Source organism: Vigna unguiculata, chromosome 9, assembly GCF_004118075.2.
Source record: "Vigna unguiculata cultivar IT97K-499-35 chromosome 9, ASM411807v1, whole genome shotgun sequence".
Classification (NCBI taxonomy): Eukaryota; Viridiplantae; Streptophyta; class Magnoliopsida; order Fabales; family Fabaceae; genus Vigna; species Vigna unguiculata.
This window is the reverse complement of record NC_040287.1, coordinates 30,032,216-30,059,760: the sequence shown is the minus strand read 5'-3', so window position 1 is coordinate 30,059,760 and position 27,545 is coordinate 30,032,216. Positions and strand designations below refer to the sequence as shown.

The window sequence follows — 27,545 nt, the reverse complement described above, 5'->3', positions numbered from 1 at the left end:
GTTCTCACTCCGACTTTATGCCTCGCCATCATCACCTGGAATAACATTTTCTCTCGTATAACAAGTCACACAATCATCGTCAAACACAAACAGACATGGTGAACTCAAACCGAATAAAGTAGGCATAATTAACATGAATACCCCACTCAAAATAAATAACTTCACTCCACAAGACTTCATGCTTAAAGACCTTATAACATGAGATAATTAGGTTTCCATAGCCTCATAACCTATAAGAGATCAACACATCCAATCACATTGTGCGCAACTCGACCATGGCCATGGGAATATCATATGCTTCCATGAACATGTCCGCTCGTGGTCAAACTCTACGAACCTCCCTGCTCATAGTCCAACTCTACGAACCTCCCTACTCGTAGTCCAACATGCGTGAACACCACCTGTTATGAACCTCCTCGCTCATAGTCGCCTTAAGTGTAAGCATGGAACATACAAACTTCCCTGCTCGTATCCCCACACAAGTGTACCTCCAATACGAACCTCCCTATTCGTATTAATTACGTGTTTCCAACTCCATTACGAACCTCATCACTCGTAATTCATCCAAGCATATCCCAGACCAAAACCATCATCACGAGGCATGCAACACACATCACAATGCAACCTACCATTGCATTATCACCTGATGCATGCTAAGCGTCGCCATGCGACATTTCAGTGCAGATCGCTTGATGGTTCCCACGCACTGCCAAGCGCCACGCTTCATAGGATCCCCTTGTTTGTAGCTATCGCCTAGCGATCCCATTCATACCGCCAAAATAGGTTCTAGCACACTCCAATCACCACAAGCGCATATCAAAATGCCAAATTGCATTCATACCATTCCACATTGTAAGACCCATTAAAATTAATTAATTAATAAATGCGGGTAGAAAGCGCCTTTATGGCATTTATTATTGTTTGATGTGACGTGGAAAAGTACTAGCTCAAGTGGTTGAGAGTACTTTGAATGTGTGAGAGGACTTGAGTTCAAGTCCTATGTATGCCAATTATGTGTTGTTGTTTGATTATTGATTTTTAATAATATGTATGAGTATGGAATTGGTAATGTAAACTTATATTGATTGGAATGTATCACTAAATGTGAATTGGCATAGTGGTAGTGCTTTGGAAATTAAATAAATGTATCAAAGGGAGGAGCAGCCAAAGGGCTGAAAAACCGTAGTTAAAAATAAATAAGAAATTAAAAACATAATTAAGCTCATTTTCTGTTTCAGTTTTTAAACCCATTATTAAGGCACCTATAAAAGCCAGATTTTAGGAGAGAAGAAGGGTTTTGGCAGTGTTGGTAATTGGCTTTTGAGAGGAGCACGAGTTCCGAGGGTGAGAGGAGAGAGATGAAGGTTGAATTGGGAGGAGGTTGAAGCAAAAAGAGTGGTCAACAAGGGAACATTCTCTTTTTCTCCAAACTGAATCAAGAAGTCCAGGTTAGGGGTGCTGAAATTTCGTGTATTTCAATATTGCTTAGGTTTTGGCGTTTTGTTCTTAAATTGTATTCTGTGTGGTGTGAATTGGTTATGATATGCACTGAAATTGAGAAATTGTGAATGAGACGTGGGGTGAAAAGCCTTGTTGGTATGAAATAAGAATCTGATGGGGGTTATGGTACTGTAATTTTGATTTGTGGCCAAATCCTGTGATTTGAGAATCTAAACGTGTTTACATTATGTTTTATGATTTGGTTGATGAATTAGAACGAATGAAAAGGGATTGTGTGTAAATTGGCATTGTTTTGGTGTCTCTTATGCACGAGCAGTGGCGAAATTCTGCATGTTTCGCCCAAGCGACTCCCTCTTGCCTAGGCGAGAGCTGCAGGAGTTCATACAGGGTTAGGCTCGAGCATTTTGCTCAGGCGACCAAGACTGGGTTTGAGCGAGACGTAGTCTCACTTAGGCGAGAGATACTCGCCTAAGCGAGGTCGCGATGAGTCCTGTGCATTTTTTAGCACGACTTCTCGTTTAGGCGAGGTGCGTGTTGTCTTTGAGCGATGGTATGGCTCGCTCAGGCGAGAGAATCTCGCCTGAGCGAGATGACGTGATGATGCTATTGTTTTAAGGTCGCTCAGGCGAGGTGAGCTAGCCTAAGCGAGATTGAGGGCTTAGTTTGGGCAAGAGTCCCTAGCTTAAGCGAGTTTAGGCGAATTACTATGTTTGTGTGTGCTTGTGTGTGTTAATTTGGCTACTTTTTCCTAAGTATAGGAAGTATATGCATGTGGTGTGGCATTTGGGCTTGAAGGACTAAGTCCAATAGGGGTCTAGGATGTGCTTGATGGTGGGACACATGATGGGCATGGAACTGGTTGAGTTCCCGTCGGCTACTAATGGGCGAGGAGTCCTTAGTATGGTGATTACATGTGTCGGGCGCACGATGGGCAAGGAACTGATATGTTTCTGTCAGCTACTATTGGGCGAGGAGTCCATAGGTTGGTGATTGCGTGCGTGCCAGGGTCCAAGTTGAGGAGGCTTGGATGTTTTACTACAGACGAGGAGTTTGTAGGGCAGGACTATGAGCGGGATAGGCTCATAGGGTTGGACCATGAATGAGTTAGTTTTGTGGGAGCATAATTAAGTCCCAAGACCTAGTTCATGCATATGATTCATGAAGGACTATGAGGTCATGGTTGGGTAATTTGACAAATTGTGAAATTTAGTTATGTTATTTTGGGATGGGCGGCATATTTATTTCATGTATCTATTTCTATATATTGTGCATAGCTCACTCTTTTTGTGTGTGTGTGGCGATGATCGAATAACTTGTTATCTGGGAGCAGATGATTTGACAGGTGAGACAGGAGATGCATAGACTCGGAGCGAGGGATAACTGGGGATTTTGTTTATATGTTGTTATTTTGCTTTTTTAAGATAACTATATAATCCTTTGGGAGCCATGTGAATATTGTTTTAGTTTTATAAAATTATGGACTCGTAATTTTATGACATGTAAAGTTTTAAATTTCCCATATTTTTGGGAAATGGTTTTATATTAAATGCTGAAGTGAGCTGATTCAATTTTCCTAAGACACGTTAAAACCTAATTAACCTAATGTCTTCTCTACGCTCATGCATCTCTTCTTCCCATCACCGCACATCACATCGTCCGTGCTGCCACTGCACGTCCCACCACCGGCGAGAGGCCACGCCGTCGACGCCAGTCACCATCGGCAGTGTTGCCGACGAGAAACAAACCCCCCTGAGTCGCTTCTCTTCCTTGCTTCTTCTTCCCGCGTGCGAGACGACGTCTATGACCATCGCTGCGGACGCCGCTGGCAGCGTCTGTGACCACTGCCTTGAACGCCGCAGCCGCAGTGTCTATGACCGCCGCAGTGTCTGTGACCACCGCCGTGAACGCCGCTGCCGCCGGTGCTCGACTATCCCCTTCCGCGAGAAAGAAAGGTGTGCGACCACTCTGAGGCTCGTCACCACCGTGTCAGCCACTGTGATTGGGTCTGCAACCATCACACGGCCACACTCCACCGTCCAGACCTCCAACTTGCCGGCGACGATTTTCTCTCTTCTCTGTTTCTGTTTCGATTGAAGGTGCGATTGGGAAGATGGAGGGTTGCGGCGTGGAGAAGATGATTAAGAGGATGTGGATCTGTTGTTCTAAGCGTGGGTTCCGTTTATTGTTTTTCCTAGTTTATTATTTTTCCTATTTTGGTTTTTTATGCATGTGACGAAATGAGGGAATAGGAAGATGAAGATAATAATGAAGATTGATGGGCGGGATACTTGATTGAAATTATGAATGATTTTGCTTTTATGCAACAGGATGATTGATGGAAAGAAAAAAAAAAAGGAGTGAGGGCCGGAAAGGAGATAAAATTCGAAAGGATTTCCAGCACTCATTCGAGCAACAGTAACACCCAGACAATAGCATAATCGAAACAAGAACATATCGTAACAATGACAGATAAAAAAAATAAAAATAAAATAAAAATAAAAATTATACTCTGTTCTTCACTGTACACACGCGATGGGAATAAACAAAATAAATAACAGATATAACTATGCTCATTTCAAACCATCTTTCATCCATACATTCATGAACATCAATATCAAAACGTTAACAGAAGCTCCAATTCACACATCCATGAATATCAACGACAATATCAAGTCACGGTAACATAAGCTAAGGACGAGTTAAGAACACTTACCGTGAAAATAAAACTTAATGCCTTAACAGCTTTGCTTCCGTTTTCAATTTTGACTCTTTTTCCCCTCTCTCTGATTTCTAGTGCCCAAACCCCTCTCTGTCGTAATAAAAAAAAAGGACTCCCTCTCATGAATCTTCCCCTTTTTATTATGTAACCCTCTGCACCTTCCAATTTCGAAATTTGGGACAAGGCTGAGAGCAGATGTTGCTTCCTGCTCCTTTAGCCATCATGACCATGCTACAGGCCCTTCCCAATACAAAACCATGATAACATGCATGGGTCTAACAAAAGAGAGGCCTTACGTTACCTCTTTCTTTCCCCTTTCCCTTCTCTCTCTTTTTTTCTTTCTTTTTTTTTCTTTTTTTTTTCTTTTTTTTTCTTTTTTTTTTATTAAACTAGAATGAGAGACGTAAAACAAAAAAAGGAGCTGTAATAATAGAAAGAAAAATAATGTAATAATCAAAATAATAAGCCCAAATAAATAAAACAAAACAAAAAAAATAATAATAATAAAATAAATAGATAATTATTTTTTTCTCAAACTAAAACATTTTTTTTCTTAATTATTTATTTATTTATTCTTCTCAATTGAACATTAATTAATTAATTAATTAATTATTTTATTTTATCATTGTTATCCGGACGAAATTGGGTGTTGACAATAACACTTCTAACACGGACAACAATCATCATTATCACCACATAATCATGTTTCCCATGAACCCAAGGTTAAACCCTCATACTCATGCATTCAAGAATTTTCCCAAACAAATTCATCTAGTGGTATTCCCACATCCTATAACAAGAACACCAACCCATAACGATAAAAATATACTCAGAAGGGTCACCACTGCCACAACATAACTCAAAGATGTTGAAAATCACAAGCACTCCGTGTGCCACCTGGCAGCCCAATAACGCTATTTGGCAATTTTTGGGCAAAACTCAGAAACAACCATCACACACCATGTGTCGCCTGGTGGACCATGAACACCACCAGACAGTTTTTGGCAGGAACCTAGCAACGCGAAACAAACAGTGAAAATTCAAGGGGAAAATGCATACAGTGGTCCAAGGACATCACAGAAGCTTGAAACTTATAGATTAGGACTTAGAGCAACTCCCCTTACCAGGAATTCCTGCTCCTAACGCAATCCTAGTGATCTTCTTTGCCCCCAGAAGCTTAACCCTTGTCTCCAACTCCCAAGAATCCTTTCCGACACTCAAACCTCTCTAACATTTGATATAACTCCTAAGAAGACATATACGAGGACTAAATTAAAATCAATACAATGACATTTGATAATGACACTGACACATGACATTGTATTGCCATGTGACACTGATAATGCCACAGGTCACACCAGGGACCTGGCACATGGCATTTTTTTTTGCAAAAAAATAAAAATAAACAAAAAAAACAAAAAAAAACACATACTGACATGTGGTACGCCGTTAACGGTGTTAATAATTTGAAAGGGACATAATTGAAGCACTTTTTCAAAAGTTTGGATGCAATTGACATTTTTTTTAAAAGCGGTACCATATTGACACACCTGTACCAAAGTGGATACCATCCGGATAATTAAACCTATCTAAAATTATTAATTATAACTAATAAAAAACATGACACAATATAATAAAATAAGTATTTATATAATTATATAATCATATTTATTAATTTTTAATTTATATTTATTGCTACAATTATTTAAAAAATAGATAATATAAATAATTTTAGCAATTTCATTTTTTTAATTAAACGTATAATTAGATTTCTTATTTTTAATATATTTAAAAATATGATTTTTTTTATGTATATTTTTAAGGAAATAGAAAGTTAAACACAAATAGAAAAAACATTTTGACAGAAAACTTTTAAAAATTTTTAGAAATCCAACGTGCTACTAGATGGAACATATTTTAAAGTCGAAAGAGTTACATTTTAATTATAAAAGTTATGATTTTTAACTTAATAATAGGTATTTCATCTAACTATTGATATTAAAATTCAATCCATAAATTTTTATTGTATTAAATATTAATGGAATATTTTTCAATGTTAATTTAATTTCCTCATCATCATGTTAATTTAATTTCCTTGCAATGCCATTTCTGCTATTTATTTATCCTAAAACTATGGTCAATCATTTGAATAGGTAATTGTTTTATTCCTTGTACAAGGAGACAACTTCCCATTAGTTAGTGTACCTAATAATAAATTTCACAACTTCAAAATAGTAAAATTAATTTAATAATAAATGAGACATACATTTAAGGATACACTTGAACTTTCTTAAAAGAAATTATTTTTATATTTTTTTTTTTGTTTCATCATTTGGTTAAGGAACTTAATTTGTCCCTAGCCATCCAATGAAGCCATGTGAAATGTTTGTATACATGTATCATGACATTAATTCCATAAATAATGAAAATTTAATAATATCTTGGTAATTTCTCAATGATTGTATTGGTTGTGAAGACGACAATTTTGCTGGGGTCTTAATTATCCGATTCTTTATGGAGTGCCCTTTACCATATATCACACCAATTATTCCACCTTTTACAGTTCATATTTCTTTTCAGAATCATTATCTTTCACACTTCATTCATCATTAGCATGAAGAAGTTCCCAAGAAATCAAGGATACTTTTACACAAGGTAAATGAGAGCCACACAACATTTTTTTATTATTTAATATTCTCAATTTAGACATATAATTGTCGATGATTGATCTTACCTGATAAGTGAGAGGTTAAAATAATATTATTAAATTAAGTTTAGTTTTTCTTTTATAATCTATATAATATATGAATAAAAGAATATGAACACTATTACACTCTGTTTAATCATTAATAATAATATTAATTTATATTTTATTCTTAAATAAAGAATTGATGTCGGTAAATTCGATGAAGTTAAAACTATCTTTGATATTATTAAGATAATTATAAAAAGAGAAAATTCTCATAGTTTTTTTTCTCTTTTTTCTTTTCAAAATAATGTTGATAGTTTTACTATTGTAAAAAACACATTTAACGAAGATTAAATTAGGTTTATAAAGACAATTTTTAAACTTTCATTAGTTCAATAGAAAATAACGGTAATTTCAAACCATCATCAAAAGTCGAAAAACTACAATCATAGTTAAAAGAGATTATAAAAAATGGAAAAACTATGATGGTTTGTGCTGCAACCATCATTAAAAATGGGAAAAACCATGAAGGTTTGTGCTACAATTGTTAAAAGCAGGAAAACAATGACGATATATGCAACAATTGTCATCGAAAGTTTTTCTTTTTTAAATTGCTATATAATTGGCACATACCCCAATCCTCCAAAAGATTTTCAGCAAACAAATTAATATTGCTTCTTCAAACAATTCAAATGATATCAAAACATAAAAGTTGTAATAATAACTAACTAATCTTTTAAACAGAGTTTGATAACAAAGACGTAAAAATCCTATAAAATTAATATAATCTAATTTCTCAACTATTCTAAATTGTTATATCTATTAATAAAATACCTTGTCCATGTTTTTTGAACATAAGTTATTATACTTTATTTCAAAGGTTGCATGTCATTAAAAAACTGCAAAAGTGAATTGAAGTTAAGATTAGTCCATGTGTAAGTAATCAGTTCTTTTGTACATGTAATAATGGGTTATAACATATTATTTGATCCTAAGCTTTTTGAATACTAACTTGTTCATTGGTCGTATTCATTATATGATGTAATATTCACACTCATGATTTTCAGTTTGTTCATTGCACTACATCAATAATAAAAATATTTGGATCAATTAAATGATAATACAAAGTAAATGAATGATATAATATAAATACCTTAACGTGCATCCATGTGAGCTTTTAATAATGTAACACTTTTTCTACCACTTAATATGTTATATATCCCATAAAGCACTAAAATAATAAGAACATTTGATATTAGAAAAGGACACAAGATCAATCTAGTAGTACACGATTTTTTAAAAGAGACTTACGTGTTTCTACTATATGTTTAAAGTCATGTTTAAAGTCATGGGGGCGGCTACTTTTCATGCAATAAGCAAAATATGTATGATCTTGTATTAATATACAAGTGAAACATTAATTACAAGTTTCCCACCACTTTTTTTTTCGATGATGGTTTGTTTGCGCTTGTTGTTAATTAACAACGTCGAATGCATATTTTGAACTAGTGTGTCTTGTATTTAATGTGAAGGTATTTCACTAAAATTATATTTGCCATAAATTTTATTTATTTTTAAACTTAAAATAGTAAATATTTTAAAATAAATTTATTTTTTTAATAGTTTTGTTATTCATTTTAAAAGAAATAATAAATAAAATAAAGAAATATATGAAAAAAATATATATAGAGGGAAGGAAATGAAGGCAAGAAGGAAGCTAATGCCAAATAGAAGATGAAAGAGAAGTCGATTTTATCTATTATGATCACTAGTCATTCTTACTATGAATGAATAAAAGAATATGAACACCATTACACTCTATTTAATCATTAACAATACTAATTTAAATTTTTATTTTTAAACAAAAGATTGATATGGGGAACAAAAAGTTCGACGAAGTTAAGACTATCTTCGATAATCATAAAAACAAAAATTCTAGTAGTTTTTTTTCATAATAATGTTAATAGTCTTATTATTGTAAAAAACGCATTTAACGACAATAAAGATGATTTTTAAACTTTCATTAGTTCAACCATTTAGTTATGAAATAACGATAATTTCAAACCTTGGTCAAAACTTGGGAAACTACAACCGTTAAGTTACAACTGTCGTTAAAAATGATTATAAAAAATGAAAAAAATTATAATGGTTCGTGTTACAACCGTCATTAAAAATGAAAAAAAATCATGAAGATTCGTATTACAACCGTCCTTATTTTTACTATGGTATAGTCTTTGAAAGTGTATGATGTAGTCTTTTTATTCTAAATATATATTTTTCATAGTATTATTACAATGTAATTGATTCTATTACATAGAAATTACATTTTAATGTAAGCTCTTATACGAAACAAAAATACCTCATATATATTTAGAAAATTTATTTTAATTTAAATTCAAACAAACATTTTCATGAACTAAAGAAATCATTAATTCATATTAATAACTGATAAAAGTAGTCATTAGTTTTGTTATTGTAGTTAAAGTTGATAATTAAATTGTATAATAATGGGATCTTACTATTTTACATAATTTTTATTTTTATTAGTTAAATCTCAAGCATAATCATTGATATAACAAGATTGGTATGATCATGAAACAAAATTGTAAATTCTTGTAAATCATTATTTTTTTTCCGTTGCATGACATGTTCACGTTCTTAGGTGAATGCATTCAATTCAAATAAAACTTATAAATCTAATTATAATAATTTAGTGCAATTAAATATTCATTGTTATGTGTATTATCATCCGATTGAAAATAAATAAACTTAAGATTCACCTTTTTAAAGCTTGTGTAGGCTACATATTTAAATGCTCATCCTAATCCATATATTTCACAATGGGTTATAAATTGACTTGTATGATCCATAACTATCATCCCTACTTATTCCACTAAGTGAACATCCTCTCTAGACACAGGGACTCAAAAACATGTTGAACACCCAAAATATTACGTTCATTATGTGAGAAACAGAAAAAGTTAAAACTGATCCCATTCACTTTTACATGAAAAATCACATTTGCTCTGACATGCATTAACATGTTTGGAAACAGCAAATAAGCAAAGAAAGGAAACAGTTAAAAATTATTATTATTATTACTACTGTGTGTGTAATCTTATGGATACATCAAATTAATTAAAAACAATATGGAACCCTTTCTTCCTCTTTTTCATTGATCTTGTGATGAGTTCATGAAATGCAACATGCATTAGGATTTTCATCACTGAATAGCTGAGGGGGCGGTTCAATAACATAGAGTGGTGGGTAATAATGGTACCATCAACGTTAACCACCACTCCATTCTCATCACCAACCACTTCTTTTTTTTCTTCTTCAACACCTTTCTCTTCTTTACTCTCATTATTACCACCATTGCCACCTTCTTCTATCTTAGGTATTATCTCTGTATTCTCCTCTTCTTTCTTCTCCTCCTTTTCTTCTTTCTCTTCCTCAGGTTCCACCTCTTCTTCTGCTTCAGGCTTCTCTAATTCTTTCTTTTCTGCTAAGGCTTCAGTTTCTGGCTGGGGAACTATTTTGACCTGTTTTCTGGTGCGTCTATGAACATAGTCTACTAGCTTGTGTGCATCCATGGTCCCAGTCACAACGACCTTCCCTGTGCTAAGCTCTGCCACTGCTGTTTGAACTCCTACATTAATAACAAAAACATGTTTTCACATTTTCATTACATCTATGTTCATGGATTTCTTAGGCATTATATTGCTTATACATGTCTATATTCATGTATTGTACATGATTATATTTAGGTTGTTCATCAAAAGCCGATAAAAACAGTTGTTAGATGATGCTTTTTTAACTGTTGTATTTGTTAAATCGTCCTGCATTCTACTTTACAAGAGTGTTTACAAGCTATATTGACTAAATTTTATTAATTTGTGAAATCGTGAATGAAATTTTTTTGTTGAATTAAAAGAGAAACTTGAATGATTATTCATTTTTTTAATAAAAGTGTTATTAGGACAAAATTTGGCTTTCACAAGATCTTCATTTCTTTCAACTACAACCAACAATTTATGTTGGCATCACATTAGATGAGAATATATATGTAAGTGTTACCTCTCATTTTGAGTATCTTCCGTTTGAGCTGCGCAGCACAGGCCTCACAATGCATGTTTATGTTAAGTTCCACAGTAACTGGTTCACTAGCCTGTAACAGGAAACAAATACCATTTATGAGTTAAACTTTGTAGATGTATAATTTATATACTTGTCTTTTCTTTGAAAAACATAACAACTTCTGGTGTAGGTTCTCCTTCTGGTTCTGGCAATGGAGATATAAGTTGGACTTTTTTCTTTGTTTTCTTCGTAATTATGTAACATATTGCTTCAGGCTCCACTGTTCCCCTTACGGTAACTTGATTTTGAGCCATATCAATCACCACTCCCTCAACTCCTGTTAGAAGAAAAATACAAATGAATGAAATGCATGCACTGTGGAATCAAAATCAAACTGATAGAAGAGAGAATATAGAACCTCTCATTTTCATAATAGATTTTTTATTTTCTTGGTGCATCCTATACAATGTAAGTCAACAAACAACACACACTGAAGGCTCACTTGTTTTGCTTCCTCATCCATTTGCTCTTTGAATCGAGATGAAAAATGAAGTTAGTGTTTTGATTTTTGGGAGAAAAGGGGCTTAAAAGTCAAGAGATGATGTTGGTTAACAAGTACAGAGAAGACAGTTACGTAAAGAAAGGTAGGAGCATCACACAGTGAGTATGATAAGTGGGTGGTGGGTAAACAGTAAGTAAGCCAAATGGACAATGATATTTTGACTACTAAATTTTAACAACTTTCTCTTACTATAAGGTAGACATCTTTTAAATGGTTTTGAAATATTGAGAATGAAAAAATGAAAAAATAAAAATCCACTTAAAAAATGACAAATAAAATTGTAAAAGAAAGTTGTCAAAATTTAGTAGTCAAAAAATTGTTTTTCTTATTCTAAGATGGGTTTTACATATCCCGATTTAGTAATGCAGGGAATCCCTCACTTCAATGATGATGTGGTTCTCTTTTTCTTTTAGTAAGGCTAAATATGTATTGTAGCTTGCCACATGTACTACATAGCAATTCTATCAAGTTTATAGATTAAAAGTTCATTTGTTTAGAAATCTAAGGCTTTGTGCTTACTTACTCTCAAGTAGAAGAGATAATTTCATCAATCAAAATTGTTAATAATGTTGGAAAATATCATACACTCCCTCTACTTTGAGGTGCAGAGTTTGAAAGATAGTTTTTAATCCAATGGAGAGAACATTAAGAGAAAATGCCTTCTAAAAGGCTTCTATAAACGGCTAAGTTTTTTAACAGGGCATAATTTGTCCACAACAGTGTAACCTTCCACAGGTATGGGGAATGATAGAAATACTTTAACAACAAAAATCCTGATATGATGAATTCAGAAGGTCAATAAATTCATATGTTCAGAGCTTGAGCCCATTTATGATACAAGTGCTTTAGAGTTGGAACCATAGTAGTTGAATTGTGAATCGTATCATGTATCGGAGAGTTTAAATCTTGAATCGTGAATCATATCATAAATCGTACAATTTATAAATATTTTAAAACATTATAAAAATGTAACATATACTTAAAAATATAAGATATTTAAATATGTAAAGAGACAATTAAGAACAAAATAACCTAAGTGAAATAGAGTGATTGTATACATGTGTATATACTACATAATTTCACAATTTTATCCTTAATATGTCACCCCAACAAGTACGAGAATAAAACTTACACTTCACTTGCAATATGTTTGGTGGAACACTATCACAGTAATTTCATGTAATATCAATTTCTCATTTTGTGTTTGATTTACTTATGTCTGAAGCACAAAAACAAAAACAAAAATGTGAAAACTTTCCTACACAGAATAAAGGACACCGCACCACCATAAAGCCCCCATTGCAACACCGTGCAACCACCACCACAGCACTATGCAACCACCGCGAGATCACTGCACCAACACCACGAGACCACTCTGTGAAAACTTTAGAAGTGCGAACACCACCAGAACACTGCACGAACACCACCAGAACATCGCACGACCACCAGAACACTCATGAAACTCAATTGAAACGTCAAATAAACTTAACAAAATTTGGTTAAAAAGACTAAATTCATATAGTTATGAAGTTGAGGGACTAAATTGGGTTAAAATTTCGAAGAGAGACTAATTTCAACTTTTACTGAAAGTTGAGAGACCAAAAACATATTGAACTGTTTTAATCATGTTTTTCAATTTTTTTAATTTAAATTAGAGTATAGTGGGTACGGGTATCCACGAGTATAGATACTATGATACTCGTACACACCCCGTTAACATGTGGGTATAAAAGTACCCGTATCTATTACCTGTAGCTATCCATTTACAATATACATTCCATACCCATTATGGATTTTATCTATGTATACCCGCGAGTAGAAATTTTTTTGACATTCCTTATCGTTCCCTTTCTAAAATGGGTGAAAATATCACTTATTAACAAATAATGTACTAACATGGATTCTCTCAAACTTTGCTAAAAAAACTTTGTCAAATATCATTTTCCTTGTTGAATATGTAAGAGTTACTTGATTCACTCTTGCAATGAACTAGTTCAATACGTTTTCTTTTACAAAGATCTCTAAAAATTAAAATTTACATGTTTGTTTCTTTCATATAAGGATTGAACTGTTTTACAATTTGATTGTCGAGTTATTATCATAAAAATTGTAGTAGTCTTTATTGGTTTAAATTGTAGTTCTTTAAGAATTTTTCTCAGCCATATATAGCTTGAGAAGCACATATTGTAACTACAACAAACTTAGTCCGAGTACTGCATTCTTGGTATCATACAGATGAATAATATTAGAGGACAAGCAAGAACGAAAATTTATTATTATTTTGCTGCAATACATGCATATGTTACCACCAATTTGTAGTAATACTATGGGTAGACATGGTTGGTGGAAATAGTGCATATTCAAGAACAGACAACACACTCCTATATGTTTAAAACTAATTTTTAGCACTGGTATGGAATTAAAAAACGATGCTAACGTACATATCCATGGTATGTTGGATATTGTTTATTTTGCCATTCTAAAATTATCATGCAGTTAGACAAATGATATTTGCACTCCGCAACATTTTAAAACATACATTATTTTTTTTCTTCTAGTTCTTATAATATATTTATTTTCTGATTTTGGTTTATATAAAATTCTATTTATTTTCTAATTTTAATTTTAATAGCATTTTTAGTCCGTATAAAATTGTCTATTATGAGTAATGACTACCACATGGAGCTTCTTATTTTACCGAAACCAGAATTCATAATAAATGCACTCTCTTCACGGAGAAGGTTTCAAAAATAAGCCTAGTGCTGTGGCATATATTATATAGGTTGAATTTAAAGTTAAAACAAGATTATTGCAAGTGTGAATTTGGTCAGGTAAATATATTACAGAACAAAACTCTACCTCCCTAAAAATAACTTTTCTTTAGAGTAACCATGTAGCATCACATAATAGTAGAAGCAATCTAACAGTTTTATGAAATATGTTCATGTTTCTCAAATAGGCAAAATAACCAATGCATTTATCAGCTATTGAGAAAGAATTTCAACGAAGAGTATGGTTATGCTGTTTTAAATACAACTCAGCAAGAGCAGTGTGCAGAGCTGCCCCTATTGGCAGAACTTCCTCATCCAGAAAGAAGAAAGGGGAATGAGGGGAGTGAATTGCTCCCACTTTATCATTTCTGATTCCAATGGAAAACATTGCTCCGGGAATCAGTTGTTGAAAAAATGCAAAGTCCTCACCTGCCATCACCTTCTTGGCATCATGCACATTGTCTGAACCAAGAAGAAGTTGCCCAACTCTCACCACATGCAGATGCAGATTATTGTCGTTAACAACAGCAGGATATGGGGTGTACTGCTCTTCTTTGAAATCAACATAAGCTTTACATCTGTGCACGCCTGCTTGTCCTTCAATAACCTGCAAGGGTGTTTCCCAACAAAATAAACTAAACAGATTCATAAAACAAAACAACAAGGCAGAGATGAACCAGAACTTCCCAAATGGTTCCTCAATGATGCTTAGCAATGTCTAAATAATCATTATCCGTACCTCCTTAATTCGTTGTCTGAAATGGTACATGCCTTCAGTTGTCTGGCTCCTAAGTGTGCCTCCAAATTTTACATAGGAGGGAATCACGTTTAGTGCAGTTCCACCTTTGACAAAAGTAACTGATACCACCTGTGGCAAATATAAATGATGTAAGCTTAGAAATGAAATAACAACAACGAAGGCCTAATAGGTTTTTGTGCATGAAGGCAGATCCACAAAAATGGGCTGAATCAAAATTTGGGAAAGTTTCTCTTCCAAATTTGTTGCATTTTAAACGACTATGGTGAAATCTTCTTGCAAATGTCAAGCTTGAGAGTAGCACATACTTGACTTTGAAGAGGATCAGATTCTCTTGAGACAAGCTGTTGCAGTGCCAAAATTGCAAATGATGTAGCCAGCACTGGATCTATATTCGTGTGGGGTGATGCAGCATGACCACCTACTCCTACAATCCTTGCCTCAAACACGCATCCAGCAGCAGTAAATGCTCCTGGAATGGATGCTATGGCTCCTGTAGGTGTTGTAGAATCAATATGTAATGAAAAAATTGCTTCTGCATCCTGAAGCACTCCTTCCTTTATCATTTGAGAGGCACCTCTTGCTCCTTCCTCCGCAGGTTGGAAAATAAGTCTTACAGTTCCCTTTAATACCAAAGATTACAATGCAGTCTTCAAAGAACAATATTTCTAGTTTAAAATAAGCTGTGCATGTGCCAGAACATCAAACACACAAAACAGAAAGAAAAAAAAAAAAGGTGTTTACATCATTCTTACTTATGCTTTTATACTATTACCAGGAAAAAGGCAATTCAATAGCCACATTCAAACTGTTTATTAATTTACTTATTTCAACTAAAAGCAACAAAAAGCCTGACATGCACCAAATCTGATTTAGCTGGAATTATGTTAGTGAATACATTTTGAACTTCACGAAATTCTACTTCATCTAGAAATATTGTGTGCGTAGTTGCAGTAGTTCCAACTTTACAGTACAGATTTTCTATGAACTTATGGTATTATAACATGGCATCTAATCCAGCAACTGGTGGTATTAAAGTCAAAACATACATATGCTTAAGAGGTACTGCTATAACTTCTGAACTTATGAGAATTAACACTCTCAACTTCACACACACACACGAGCAAGCCAGATGTTCTCAACCATACACTTGAATCTCTAAACTGAATTAACAAATAGTGCACAGATTGATTTTACGATTTTAGAGAATATTCCCTACTATAGTATTCTCTCAAAAAATGATGGACCAATTAACAACAAAAAAATCCACAAATAACTCCATCACGAAAGACTTCACTTCAACAACACCTCCATGTTTTTCAAAATGAACCAATCAGAGTTGCTTCAGGATTCTTTCGACCTATAGAATTTACAATTGAAGTCCACAACTACCTAAAGGGGCCAAATGGTGTTCAAATTTGGATTTTTCATAACTTCAACAGACGACAGCAACAAAAGCCTTATCCCACTACATGATCCTAACATCAATAGCCAACACATCAAACTTACATGGTCAGCTGAACAATCAATGTAGGACTTTGGATTCTAACTCTAACCCTAGTTTATTGTGGAAAATTGTTAAAAAAAGACCTCAAAAGACAGAAACACCAGAAACCTAAAAGATCCACCAAAATTAGAAAATGAGAACAGAAAAAGAACCTGAAGCTTATCTTGGCGCTGGCTGAGCAACTTTGCAGCCCCAAGTAGCATAGTGGTGTGAGCATCATGTCCACAAGCATGCATTCTGCCGTCTATTTTGCTCTTGTGTTCCCACTCAACAAGCTCCTAAGAATCGCCACCATCAAACCAAAGGTACATCCTCATACACATACACATATCAAAGAATATGTTAAAATGTGTTTACCTGCAAGGGAAGTGCATCCATATCAGCACGAATAGCAATGATGGGGCGAGAGCCAGAGCCAAGTTGCGCAACGACGCCGGTTTTGGCAACTGGGTATGTGTAAGGAATGCCAAGATTGTGAAGTTGTGCGCGTATAAGAGAACTGGTGTTGTGTTCTTGGAAAGCCAGTTCTGGGTGTTCGTGGATTTGCCTTCTCACCGAAACCAACCATTCCTTCTCCTTCTGTGCTGCGCCCATAATCTCTTTGGCATAGACTTCATCCTCCTCGGATCCCAACACCATCGACGATGACAGAAACACAGCAAACAGATAAATGGCTGCGATCGAATACGCATTCATCTTTCAACACTTACAATCTGTTTGAGTTTGTTGCTTTGTGACTTCAAGAATTTCCACTGCTCCTATTTCGTTGACTATTATCTTACAAAGATGAACGGACCGACCAAAAAACCAAGATACCAAATTATTTTATGTTAAATTATCTTTTGATTTTTTTTATTTCTAAATTAATGTCACTTTAGTCCTAAATTTTTTTTGTCTGGTCTTTATTTTTTTTAAAAATAATTCAATTTAAAAATTTGTATCACATGTCAATTTTTGATTTTTGATTTTATTTTTCAAGTTCTTTTTTTGAAAGGTTTTGAATTTTTTTGAATTTTTATATGTATCACTTCACACAATTTGATCTATATTTGTTTTTAGTTTCGATTTAGTTTTAATTTTTGTAAAAATGAAACAATATTATCCCTCATTCAATAGACACTCAATCTAGTTTTTGTATAAATATTATGATGATATTCTTACTAAAATTAATATTTTTATTATATATTTGTACAAATATTTTTAAACAAGCTTTTTTTTTGTAGTTTTATTATTAAACAAAGTTAAACCCCAAACTTAATTTTAACAATTAACAATTTCGTCATCATATATACAGAAAAGTGTATCATATTATACAAACATAGTAAAAATTAAAAATCGAATAACTTCTCACACAAGTTTAGAAACTAAATTTCAAGTTTAAAACAAAACCAAAGTTTAATGTTTTGTATAAAATTTAAAGTTAATTTAAAATATTTTTAGAAATATTTAATAAAAACGTTAATTTTAATAAGAATATCATCATAAAATTTATAAAAAAGTAAATTGAGTGTCAATTTAAGGAGGGATAATATTGTTTCATTTTTACAAAAATTGGAACTAATTTGAATCTAAAAACAAATATAGGGATCAAATTGAATCATTTTGACACGTGACACAACTGCGAAGTGACACGTGTAAAAAATAAAAGAATTCAAAAATAATTAAACAAAATTCAAAAAAATTCAAAAAATTAAAAAAAAAACAGAAATTGATATGTTGCATTGATTTTATCACCATCTGATCAAACTAATATTAAGGACTAAATTGAATTATTTTTAAGAAAATGAGGACTAAATTAAAAAAAAAAAACTTGAGGATCAAATTTATATTTATTAACAAGAGTAATTTAACCTGAGTTTGTTTCAATTTTTTGTTTATCTTTTCAAGTTTCTGATTACATTTCTATGATATTTGTAAATCACTAATTTAGTTTCTTTCATCCATTTGAGCATAATATATTAAATGGATAATAGCGAGATAATTATTGATGTGGTGTGCGTTTCCTTTACTTCAACCTCCCCTTTATGATTAGACTAATCACACCTCCTTCGATCTCTACTATTAACATGTCATCATGTGCACTGATTAGACTACGATTAGACTAGTCTAGCTGTCAATCTCCATTGAAAATCAAAAGTTTATATCATAATTAGGAATGTTAACGGCGGGTAGAATACGGACAGTAATTCTCTCGTATTTTATTAATTGGATAAATATTTATTATATATTTGTATTTATATTTATCGGATATCCATTATATAAATAATCATATAATTTTTTAATATTTATAGATATTTATGAGTACTCACAAATACTTATAAAAAATAAATATTTTACGACATATTTTAATTGTAAATTCAAATAAAATAAAATACATAGCATTCATAATTTTTAAATAAAGTCCAAATAACTCATTTAAATAGTTTTGAATAATAATTTACAAAGAAATAAATTTATTTTAAAACTAATTTATAAAAAATAAATCATTCAAAATCAATATATTAATATTTTAATCATATTTTATTTATTTATTTTTTTTAATTTATATTAGAGTATAGTGGGTACCAATACTTTGATACTCATATCCTCCTTGTTAATATGTGAGTATTAAAAATAAACTTGTACCCGTTACCCATGTATATCCATTTATAATATCCATCTTCTACTCATTGCGAGTTTTATCCGCAACAGATTTTTTTGACATCTCTAATTATATTTTTTTAGGTTTAAAAAATAGAACTATTTTTTCATTTTTGAACTTTTAATGATGTCATTAACATGTCTTTACCCTATCAGATGTGAACAAAGTTATTTTCACTTTATCTCATTTAAACTCAACACTAATACATCTACCAAGCATATCAATCAAGTCACATGCAAAAGGATATGTTCTGTGAGTATTATTCCTACAAGTCAAGGATATTTGAGATTCTTTTATTCTCAAATACAATGTCAAAGATGTGGTTATATTATAGAAAAATACTATTGATAAGAGATGATTGAGGTTAAAGACATCAAAACATAAATAAGTGAATATCAAATATTGCTTGAAGATATTTAAGCAAAAAATAGTGATTTAGAACTTCTAATAGAAAAATTGTCTCAATCTTGGATCAATTACAATCAATAACTAACAAACACAAGCAAATTTAAAAAATTCCTCATATCATTATTGTAGACACCAATATAAATGAACGTGTTATTACCTAGCCAAAATATTGTATTTTAAGGTAAACATTGTAAAAGGAAAATTAGCTCAAAAAAAGGTAGATAATCAAAAGCTTGATCATAAAATTTTAAATTTTTTCATCCCGGTGCTTCTATCTCACCTTGAAAAAGAAGGAAACTTGTTTTGTTGTGGAAAATTAGGTCATCATGCATACCCAGTGTAGGCATAGACACAAGAATGATAATCTCATAAAGAAAACCAAGTTGGAGAAGAAGATACAATTGTTGCAATGGTTTCCGAGAGCAAAGGGTGCTGAACTCTATGACTACAAAACACATATATCCAAACATAAATATGGTTAACTCCAAAATTAATGCAGGATGTGGAAAAGGAACAAGTATGTCTTATGATTTTAGAACAACTCTGGTTTTAGGAAAGTTATTCTGAATCTGGCATCTATAAACACTCTAACTTTACGTGACATTGTATATGTGTATTCAATTAGAAAATTTAGTTTTGTAATATTGTTGGAAAAGGTTGGGATAAAGTGGCATTTGAGTCCAACAAGATTGTTATAGGAAAAAAATAATAATGCAGAAATGGATATTCTAGTCAAGATTTGTTTGTACTCGATCTTTTTAAAGTCCTTAATGAATTTGCATTTGGATCTTTTACTTATATTGTCAACTCTTATAATGTGTAACATGTTATGTTTAAACCATAAATTAATTAAGCTAATGTATATAACTCGTTTTCTTATCAGAAAGACAAATATATTAAATGAAGATAATTGAATTGTTTCGACTCATATATAAAGTAATATACAAAAAGGAAAAATAAAAGACAACATATAAATTCTCCTCTCTATATATGAAGCTAAAGAAAATCATTGTCATGACATTAGACAACAACCTCATTCAACACTAAACACTAAATTTTATATTATCGTTTGTTTTAATGTATCTAATAATTTTATATCGTTTAGAAATCAAAATCAAAAGAAATTTAAATCATTTAAATACGTTTTTTAAAAATAAAATCGTGATAGAACTTTAGAGTACAAAACGAACAATACCTCATGCAGTGATTGATATGTCACTTAACTGACTTGAAATTTTGAAATTTATTTTTAATTCACCTTCTTGACTTATATTTTATTAGTATTTCATTAATATTTGACTTACATTTTGAATTTGTTTTTGTATTTTATGATGTGTATAAATTTTTTAATTATTTTTATTTGATCCTCTTATTTTATTTATCAATTTATCTTAATTTTGATTTGGAATTATTTGTATATAAAAAATATATCAAAATATTTAATTTTTAATAGATAAAAAATATTTTTGAATTAAATGTTTCGAAAATAATTTACGAAACACCCAATTTTGAATATAAAAATAACATTTAGAGAGTGATCTGAAAGTATTTTGGGAACACAATCTTCTTCTTCATCCACTTTTTCTATGCACTTTACGCACTAATTCAATCTCTATTCCACATCCATTGCAGTGATTCATTCTCCATGCATCAGTAGCATATTATTTATGTGTAAACCTAATCCAATTAACAAGTAATAACTCAGTATGATCATCTTTACACATTCACCCTATAGGTAATCAAAAAGAGAGGGACAAATAGAAGTCATATTAATTAAAATAAATTGTAGATAAGACTTTTATTTTCATTTGGTTATGTAAATTAACAAAAAATTTCAATCCAACCAAATATACATCACAATTATTACATAAATTATACTATTATTTTATACTTAATTAAAACATGTAAACAAATTATTAAAACTGATTGCTTTAAATTAAATAAAGGTACTCCTGATATACGCTCTAATTTATTTTATTTAAATTAAATTAGATAACATTATTATGGCTGCGCAGATGACAAATATATATAAAAAAAGTGGATAACGTATAGACCAATGACAACGGTTGTTTACATCAAGAAAAAACAACTTCTACAAATTTTAAAATTCCTTTTAACAGTGGTGGGTCTTAGAGTAAGGATAGGGACATTGGATATATATATATATATATATATATATATATATATATATATATATATATATATATATATATAACTCTCTTCTTTTTTCTATTTTTAAGGTATTTTGGTGTATTTAGCATCTCCAAAATGGTTATGGATTTATTTTGACGTTAAATATGTTTTTGTTAACTTGGATTGATAATTGGTATTAGTTTTTTTCAAAATTTTGAATTAATTTATATATATATATAAATTTAATTATTTTAACTAAATTTTATCAATTGAAGCGAAATTATGTCAAAAAATGTAATTTAATCAAATAATATTATAAAACGCATTTGAAACAACAAATAAATTTAATAAAATTTGGTTAAAAAAATTAAATTAATATATTTTTAAAATTAATAAACTAAATTAAGTCAAAATTTCCAACGGTAACTAAAACAATTCTTAAATCCTTTGCACTTTAATCGCTACTTAGTAAACCACTCAAAAACAGGCAGAAAAATTAACTTATCGATCGTAGAATACTTAAAAAAAAAAAAAAACACAACCGATTTACCACCTTTGGAACGTTATTGAAGCGAGGTTTGATAAAATGTCGACCTCGTAAAGCTGTTTGCCCCGTTGGCAACTTATATACAATAAATAGTATGGTATGATATTATTCGGCAATTATGGTGAGTACTTTCACTTGCATATTCTTGTAACACTAGAATTGTCATTGAAAGTCGGATAATTTAACACTTACATGCAATTCAATAGTTTTAGCTTTCAAGTTATTTTTGCCACCTTTGTTAATATGAAATGGAGATGCAGCAAACTCAAAAGAAAGAGCTAAAAAGTTGGGGGGGGAGGAACTGCACTTCCAATGTACATCAAGAGTCTACAGACTAACCAACCTGGTGAGTATACATATAATACACCAACTACATATGCACCCGCATATATATTCAACTATCAACAACTCTAAGTAGACCCTACACGCCTCTACTTAATTGGCACAAAAAAGAAATAGAGGCAAAAACAAAAACAAACGAATGATCTCCTAGCAGTTTAGAATTTAAGATATCCGCAGATGTCAGTAAAGACCACTAATGAGACCATTACAAAGGCAGAAACTACAAAAATAGAAGAGCACTTGGTAGGATTGGAAGTAGCCTTTGAAATGTATGGCACCCTTCTGAGCAATAAAAAATCTTTCAACCCCAAGGTAGAACTTGCTTTTGTAACTTGACGAGAAATCTTTCTAGTGCCATTTGCCTCTGCTGTCTTCTGCAGTTCATTCCCATCATTAGTAAGCGTAGCACTTTCCTCCGAAGCATGGTTTTCTGAACCTTTCTCCTCCTATCAAAGAACAACAGGAGTCACTACACACGCGACTACACACACTTACGTTCACAGACAGGCTAAACAGATAAAATTCTTACCACAGCAATGATTGGTTTCAAATCAAGCTCTTTTTTCACTATCTTATTTGAGAGTTCATTTCGCGCCTTCTGCGCCAAACGAATTCTCCTATGCGCTGTACCTTGTGTTACGTTTGCACTTAGCTTTTCGTTTTGAACCACTCGTGTCCTCCTAATGATTCCAGTATCCCCACTAGGAACTGAATTATAGATTCTGGGTTGCTGATAATCATTGACAATATTGTATACTTGGCCCATATTGGCATCGGTAAAATCTCTCTGGGAAATGCTTTGAAATAACTCAACATTGCTCTTCTGCTCATCACCACCACGGCTAATGGGGATGCCAGTGGTGCTGCAAAATTCTGGAGCTATCACCAAAGGAATCTTTCTGTCGTTTGCCTCCTCAGCGTAACCAGCTTGCATATACTGCAGCATACAGTAAGATTAACATTAGGAAAACCGCTTTATTATCGAGGCAAAACCTACCTAGAATGAACAAAAGACAAAATAATGTAGGAGCTGTTACTCACTTTTATATTGGCAAGTTCAGAATCTATATCGCTGCCTAATGCGCCATTCTGAACATTAAACGAGGGGTAGGTCCACTGTTGGCAATTGGGCTCCTCATAGGGTAGTTCGTCCCAGTTAACCACCGAATTCAAAAAGTCTGAAATGTTCGTCTCATTAGTGCCATATTGAAGCCCATACCGACTATCTGATTCTCTGTTTGGTTGATAATGAAATTCTGGTTGAACATGTGCAAGTTCAGGGGAGAATAACTTATCATCCAATAGCTCGTTTTTTAGGTCGTAACACATATCAACGTTCCAAGGCTGAAACTCCTGCAGGGAAAATCAACCATACGACTAAATCAATAACTCCGGTGTATTAAAAATCAAATCGGGGTGAATGAAAGCAATAAAACAAAACAAATGTACAATAATGATCTTTAAAGTATATATCCAACTCTCACAAATCATAATTACCAGATAAGGTATATTAGGTCTACTTTCTCCATAAAAACTTCTAGAAGAGGCAAATAAGAATAAAAAGTGAAATTAATTTCTCCAGAAACTAAAATTAGTTAATGCACGAACTAGTTTATAGGAGCTATTCCTCATTAGCTTTTCAAAAATTTAATTTTTAACTTATGCATAACTTAATTTTAATTTATGCGGAAAATAATTTCATTTTTCCTTCTTATTTTTATCTCCTAAAAGTGCTTGTACAGGAGTTTCTCCAAACAAACATAAAACCAGTCTTCCCATAACCAGCTTCTGTCTTTAGAAAATAGACATTATGCTCTCTCTTGCTAATAAAGATTGAAATGATGTTTTAATGATCTTCTAAATAGCCTAAATCCTCCATTATGATTTTAAGAGTATTTTCTATTTGAAACTCTATGTCTAAGTAGAAATGGAAAAAAAAAAGAATAAAATATCATACATTTTCCCCATTCTAAACAAGTATAACTAATAATAATAAATAAACTCAGGTATTCCATCTAACCTCTGCAGCTGGTGCCAAATATTTATTTTGTGCATCAGAAGCTTCATATCCATCACTATGGCAATCAACCGGAGTTATAACGTTGGATATTGCTTCCTCAGAGTGCGTAGGGACAATTTTCTGGTGCTTATCATCCCCTGTAACAAGTGATGGGGATACTGCAACAACAGCCAGACCCGACTGTATTTCCTCCGTAGAGTAATTGGCAGCAATCGGAGTTGACGGAGTCTGTTCTGCCTCATCACAGTGCGAAACTTCAAGGCTTTCGTCATGTTTCTTAAACAAGCGACAAAGGACATATGCATTCTGGTAGAAAACAAATTGAGAATCATCATCACTTCATATAATTCCTAAACTAATTGTTAATCACAATACGCTATGTACCTGTCCAGGATTGGTGCCATCGAGCTCCTTCAAGGTGGGGCGATACTCGTGCATAACCCAATTGGTCCTCTTCCCTTTGGGTGCACGACCAGTGTAGAACACCAAAGTCTTCTTCATTCCAATCAAAATCATCCCAGACTTTATTTTACGATCTTTCCCAGTCGCCTTCCAATATCCATGACTTGTTGCTCTGTTCAATCGATGCCCATTTGGGTACTTTCTGTCCTGTGGACAGAAGAAGAACCATTCCGGATCCTTGTTCCGTATCACCGACAAATCTACAAAACAAAATCCAATAAACAAATTAAAGAAGAAAAAAAAAAAACTGTAGAATCTCCGACACACCCCATGTCACCAGACATGTCGAGCCTGAAATCATAATACAAGACATACAGATTATCCATCTAAAGATAATCACTAAGATGCTCTGTAATACCTGCTAAAGCTTTGACTCAATATAAGGGGATAGTATGAAATCTCACGCTGTCTAATTAAACTACAAAAATAATATATAAGTGTAACACAACACCAACTAACTTGTGGATTGAATTAAGTTGAAATCCTAATTCAAGGGGGAAAAACTACCAAAAGAAACAGCAGGGCCAGCATGATAAGAGCTAATGATCGGAAAAGGTTGAAGAGAAAAATACCAGGCATGTCCCACGGCTCCCATTTGCAGACATCAATTTCTCGGATAACCCAAACCTCGGCACCATTGCCGTTAATCTTCTGCCGCAGGTAGTAATCGATGAGTTCCTCGTCGGTAGGTCTGAATCGGAACCCTAACGGTAGAGAATCCAGCGACACGACGGCGACATCGTCGCCTCGCGACGGATAACACTCGACGGAACTCATGTTCACTCAAGCAAGACGAAACTTAAAATGAAAGGGAAAAAGATTTATAAAGGAACAGCGATGAATTATAAAGAAATAAGCGGAAGCGGAATTTGAGAATCAGGGGAATAATTCAGAGAGGATTGTGTTGTGTTAGGTGGTGTGGCCCATAGCTTTTTCTCGCTTTTATTTTTCTCAGAGGTAACACGCATGAGCAGAGAAAGTTTCCCAGGCACTGCAGTGTAGTGTAGTGTAGTGGTGACTCGTTAATTTTTATGGATTTCACGTAGGAGAAAGCGCGTTTAAATTCCTCGTATATACCGTGTGCCATGTTTTACCCTCCTCTTTCCACGAAACTACGGTGATGCCACTGATTCAATCCAACGCGGTGAAGGGTTGAGCCAGGGACAAGTGTTGGGGTAAATCGGAATGTGAATTTTGCTATTATTGATGGAAGCACTAGATTAGAGGGAAAAAGGACATGTTGTTCAGCAAATAGTATTTTGACACGTGGCACCAAACGTGCACGTTCCCACCCTCCATTTACGTGCTGGGTAAGAAAACCATAGTCAACAATAACAACGACAAATAAAATATGATGCTGTGCTTGTTTCGGAAAACTTTTTAAAAACATTTCTATTTGTTTTCTAAAATTCAAAAATCTAGAAATTGGTAGAAAGAGAAAAAATGAAGACGAATAAAAATATGGAAGGCATATAATGAAAATAAAAGGATTTGTTTTAACAAATAGAAAAAAGGTAAAAAATATAATAATTTTTTTCTTTGTTAACATTTTTATTTTCCTACTAATGTTTCTCGTTTATACTCTATTTTCCCTCTAGCAAATAATTGAACCCAACATACGTGTTAATTCATTATTTTATTTCTAAAGAAACGTTTGTTATATTTTTTGTGTTATAGTTGCATGGTTTAAGGGAAAAGGTTATAGCCTAAATTATGAAGTAATAACTATAACTATAATTCTAGAAAGATAAAATTATATTTGGTTCTTTAAAAATAAAATTAGTAACCTATTTTTTTTTGAAATAAAAAATAATATATGAATTTTAATTTATTACTACATTGTCGGTGCATGTTTGGTTACTATATTGTCTAGATAAAATATATGAATTTTAATTTATTACTACATGAATTTTAATATATGAAATAAATGTTTATGATCTGTACTAAGGATGGTATATTTATTACTCAAGCCCGACTTTAATTCAATCTTAAAATAGTAAAATAGTAAAATATATATATATATATATATATATATATATATATATATATATATATATATAAAGTACAGATATGGGTATTATTTATTTTTTGTTAAGAATTTAAATATGAATTTAAGTTTTATATTGTTTTGAAATGAAAAAATTAATATCTTATTATAAGGATGAAGATTTTGAGTACAAATAATCTGATTCAAGTTTCATTATATGATGTCTTCTTGAAAAATCACTTGTTAAAAAAATTCATCAATAATTGTGTTTTTTGTGTTTTCTCTTTTTTTTTTTTGTCATAGAGACTTCAGAAAAAATATCTCTACACACAATCATCTTTTAGAAGTTTATTAGACTTTGAAACCCTTCGCTCTAAACCCATGAACAAGCAAACATGAATTAAAAATTCATCCTCATTCTTATTTATATCAATTGGTTATGAAATATTTTATCACATTCTT

The 27,545-nt window shown here is 32.4% G+C and overlaps 2 protein-coding genes and 1 pseudogene across 2 annotated transcripts; all 3 read right to left on the bottom strand.

The window, feature by feature from the left end:
• Window positions 1–10,061: 10,061 nt before the first annotated feature.
• Window positions 10,062–11,469, bottom strand: LOC114163644 (annotated as a pseudogene).
• Window positions 11,470–14,314: 2,845 nt separating this feature from the next.
• Window positions 14,315–17,337, bottom strand: LOC114164633 (IAA-amino acid hydrolase ILR1-like 5). Its single transcript, XM_028049370.1, has 5 exons — window positions 16,901–17,337; window positions 16,696–16,821; window positions 15,345–15,659; window positions 15,019–15,147; window positions 14,315–14,886 (listed from the first exon to the last, which is right to left on the bottom strand). The coding sequence occupies exons 1-5, from the start codon at window positions 17,237–17,239 to the stop codon at window positions 14,509–14,511; spliced, it is 1,287 nt and encodes a 428-aa protein (XP_027905171.1). The 5' UTR covers window positions 17,240–17,337; the 3' UTR covers window positions 14,315–14,508.
• Window positions 17,338–22,544: 5,207 nt separating this feature from the next.
• LOC114163198 (NAC domain-containing protein 91-like) lies at window positions 22,545–26,111 on the bottom strand. Its single transcript, XM_028047355.1, has 6 exons — window positions 25,669–26,111; window positions 25,019–25,296; window positions 24,635–24,940; window positions 23,656–23,967; window positions 23,144–23,551; window positions 22,545–23,060 (listed from the first exon to the last, which is right to left on the bottom strand). Exons 1-6 carry the CDS (start codon window positions 25,871–25,873, stop codon window positions 22,770–22,772), a joined length of 1,800 nt encoding a protein of 599 aa, XP_027903156.1. The 5' UTR covers window positions 25,874–26,111; the 3' UTR covers window positions 22,545–22,769.
• Between the last annotated feature and the right edge of the window lie 1,434 nt (window positions 26,112–27,545).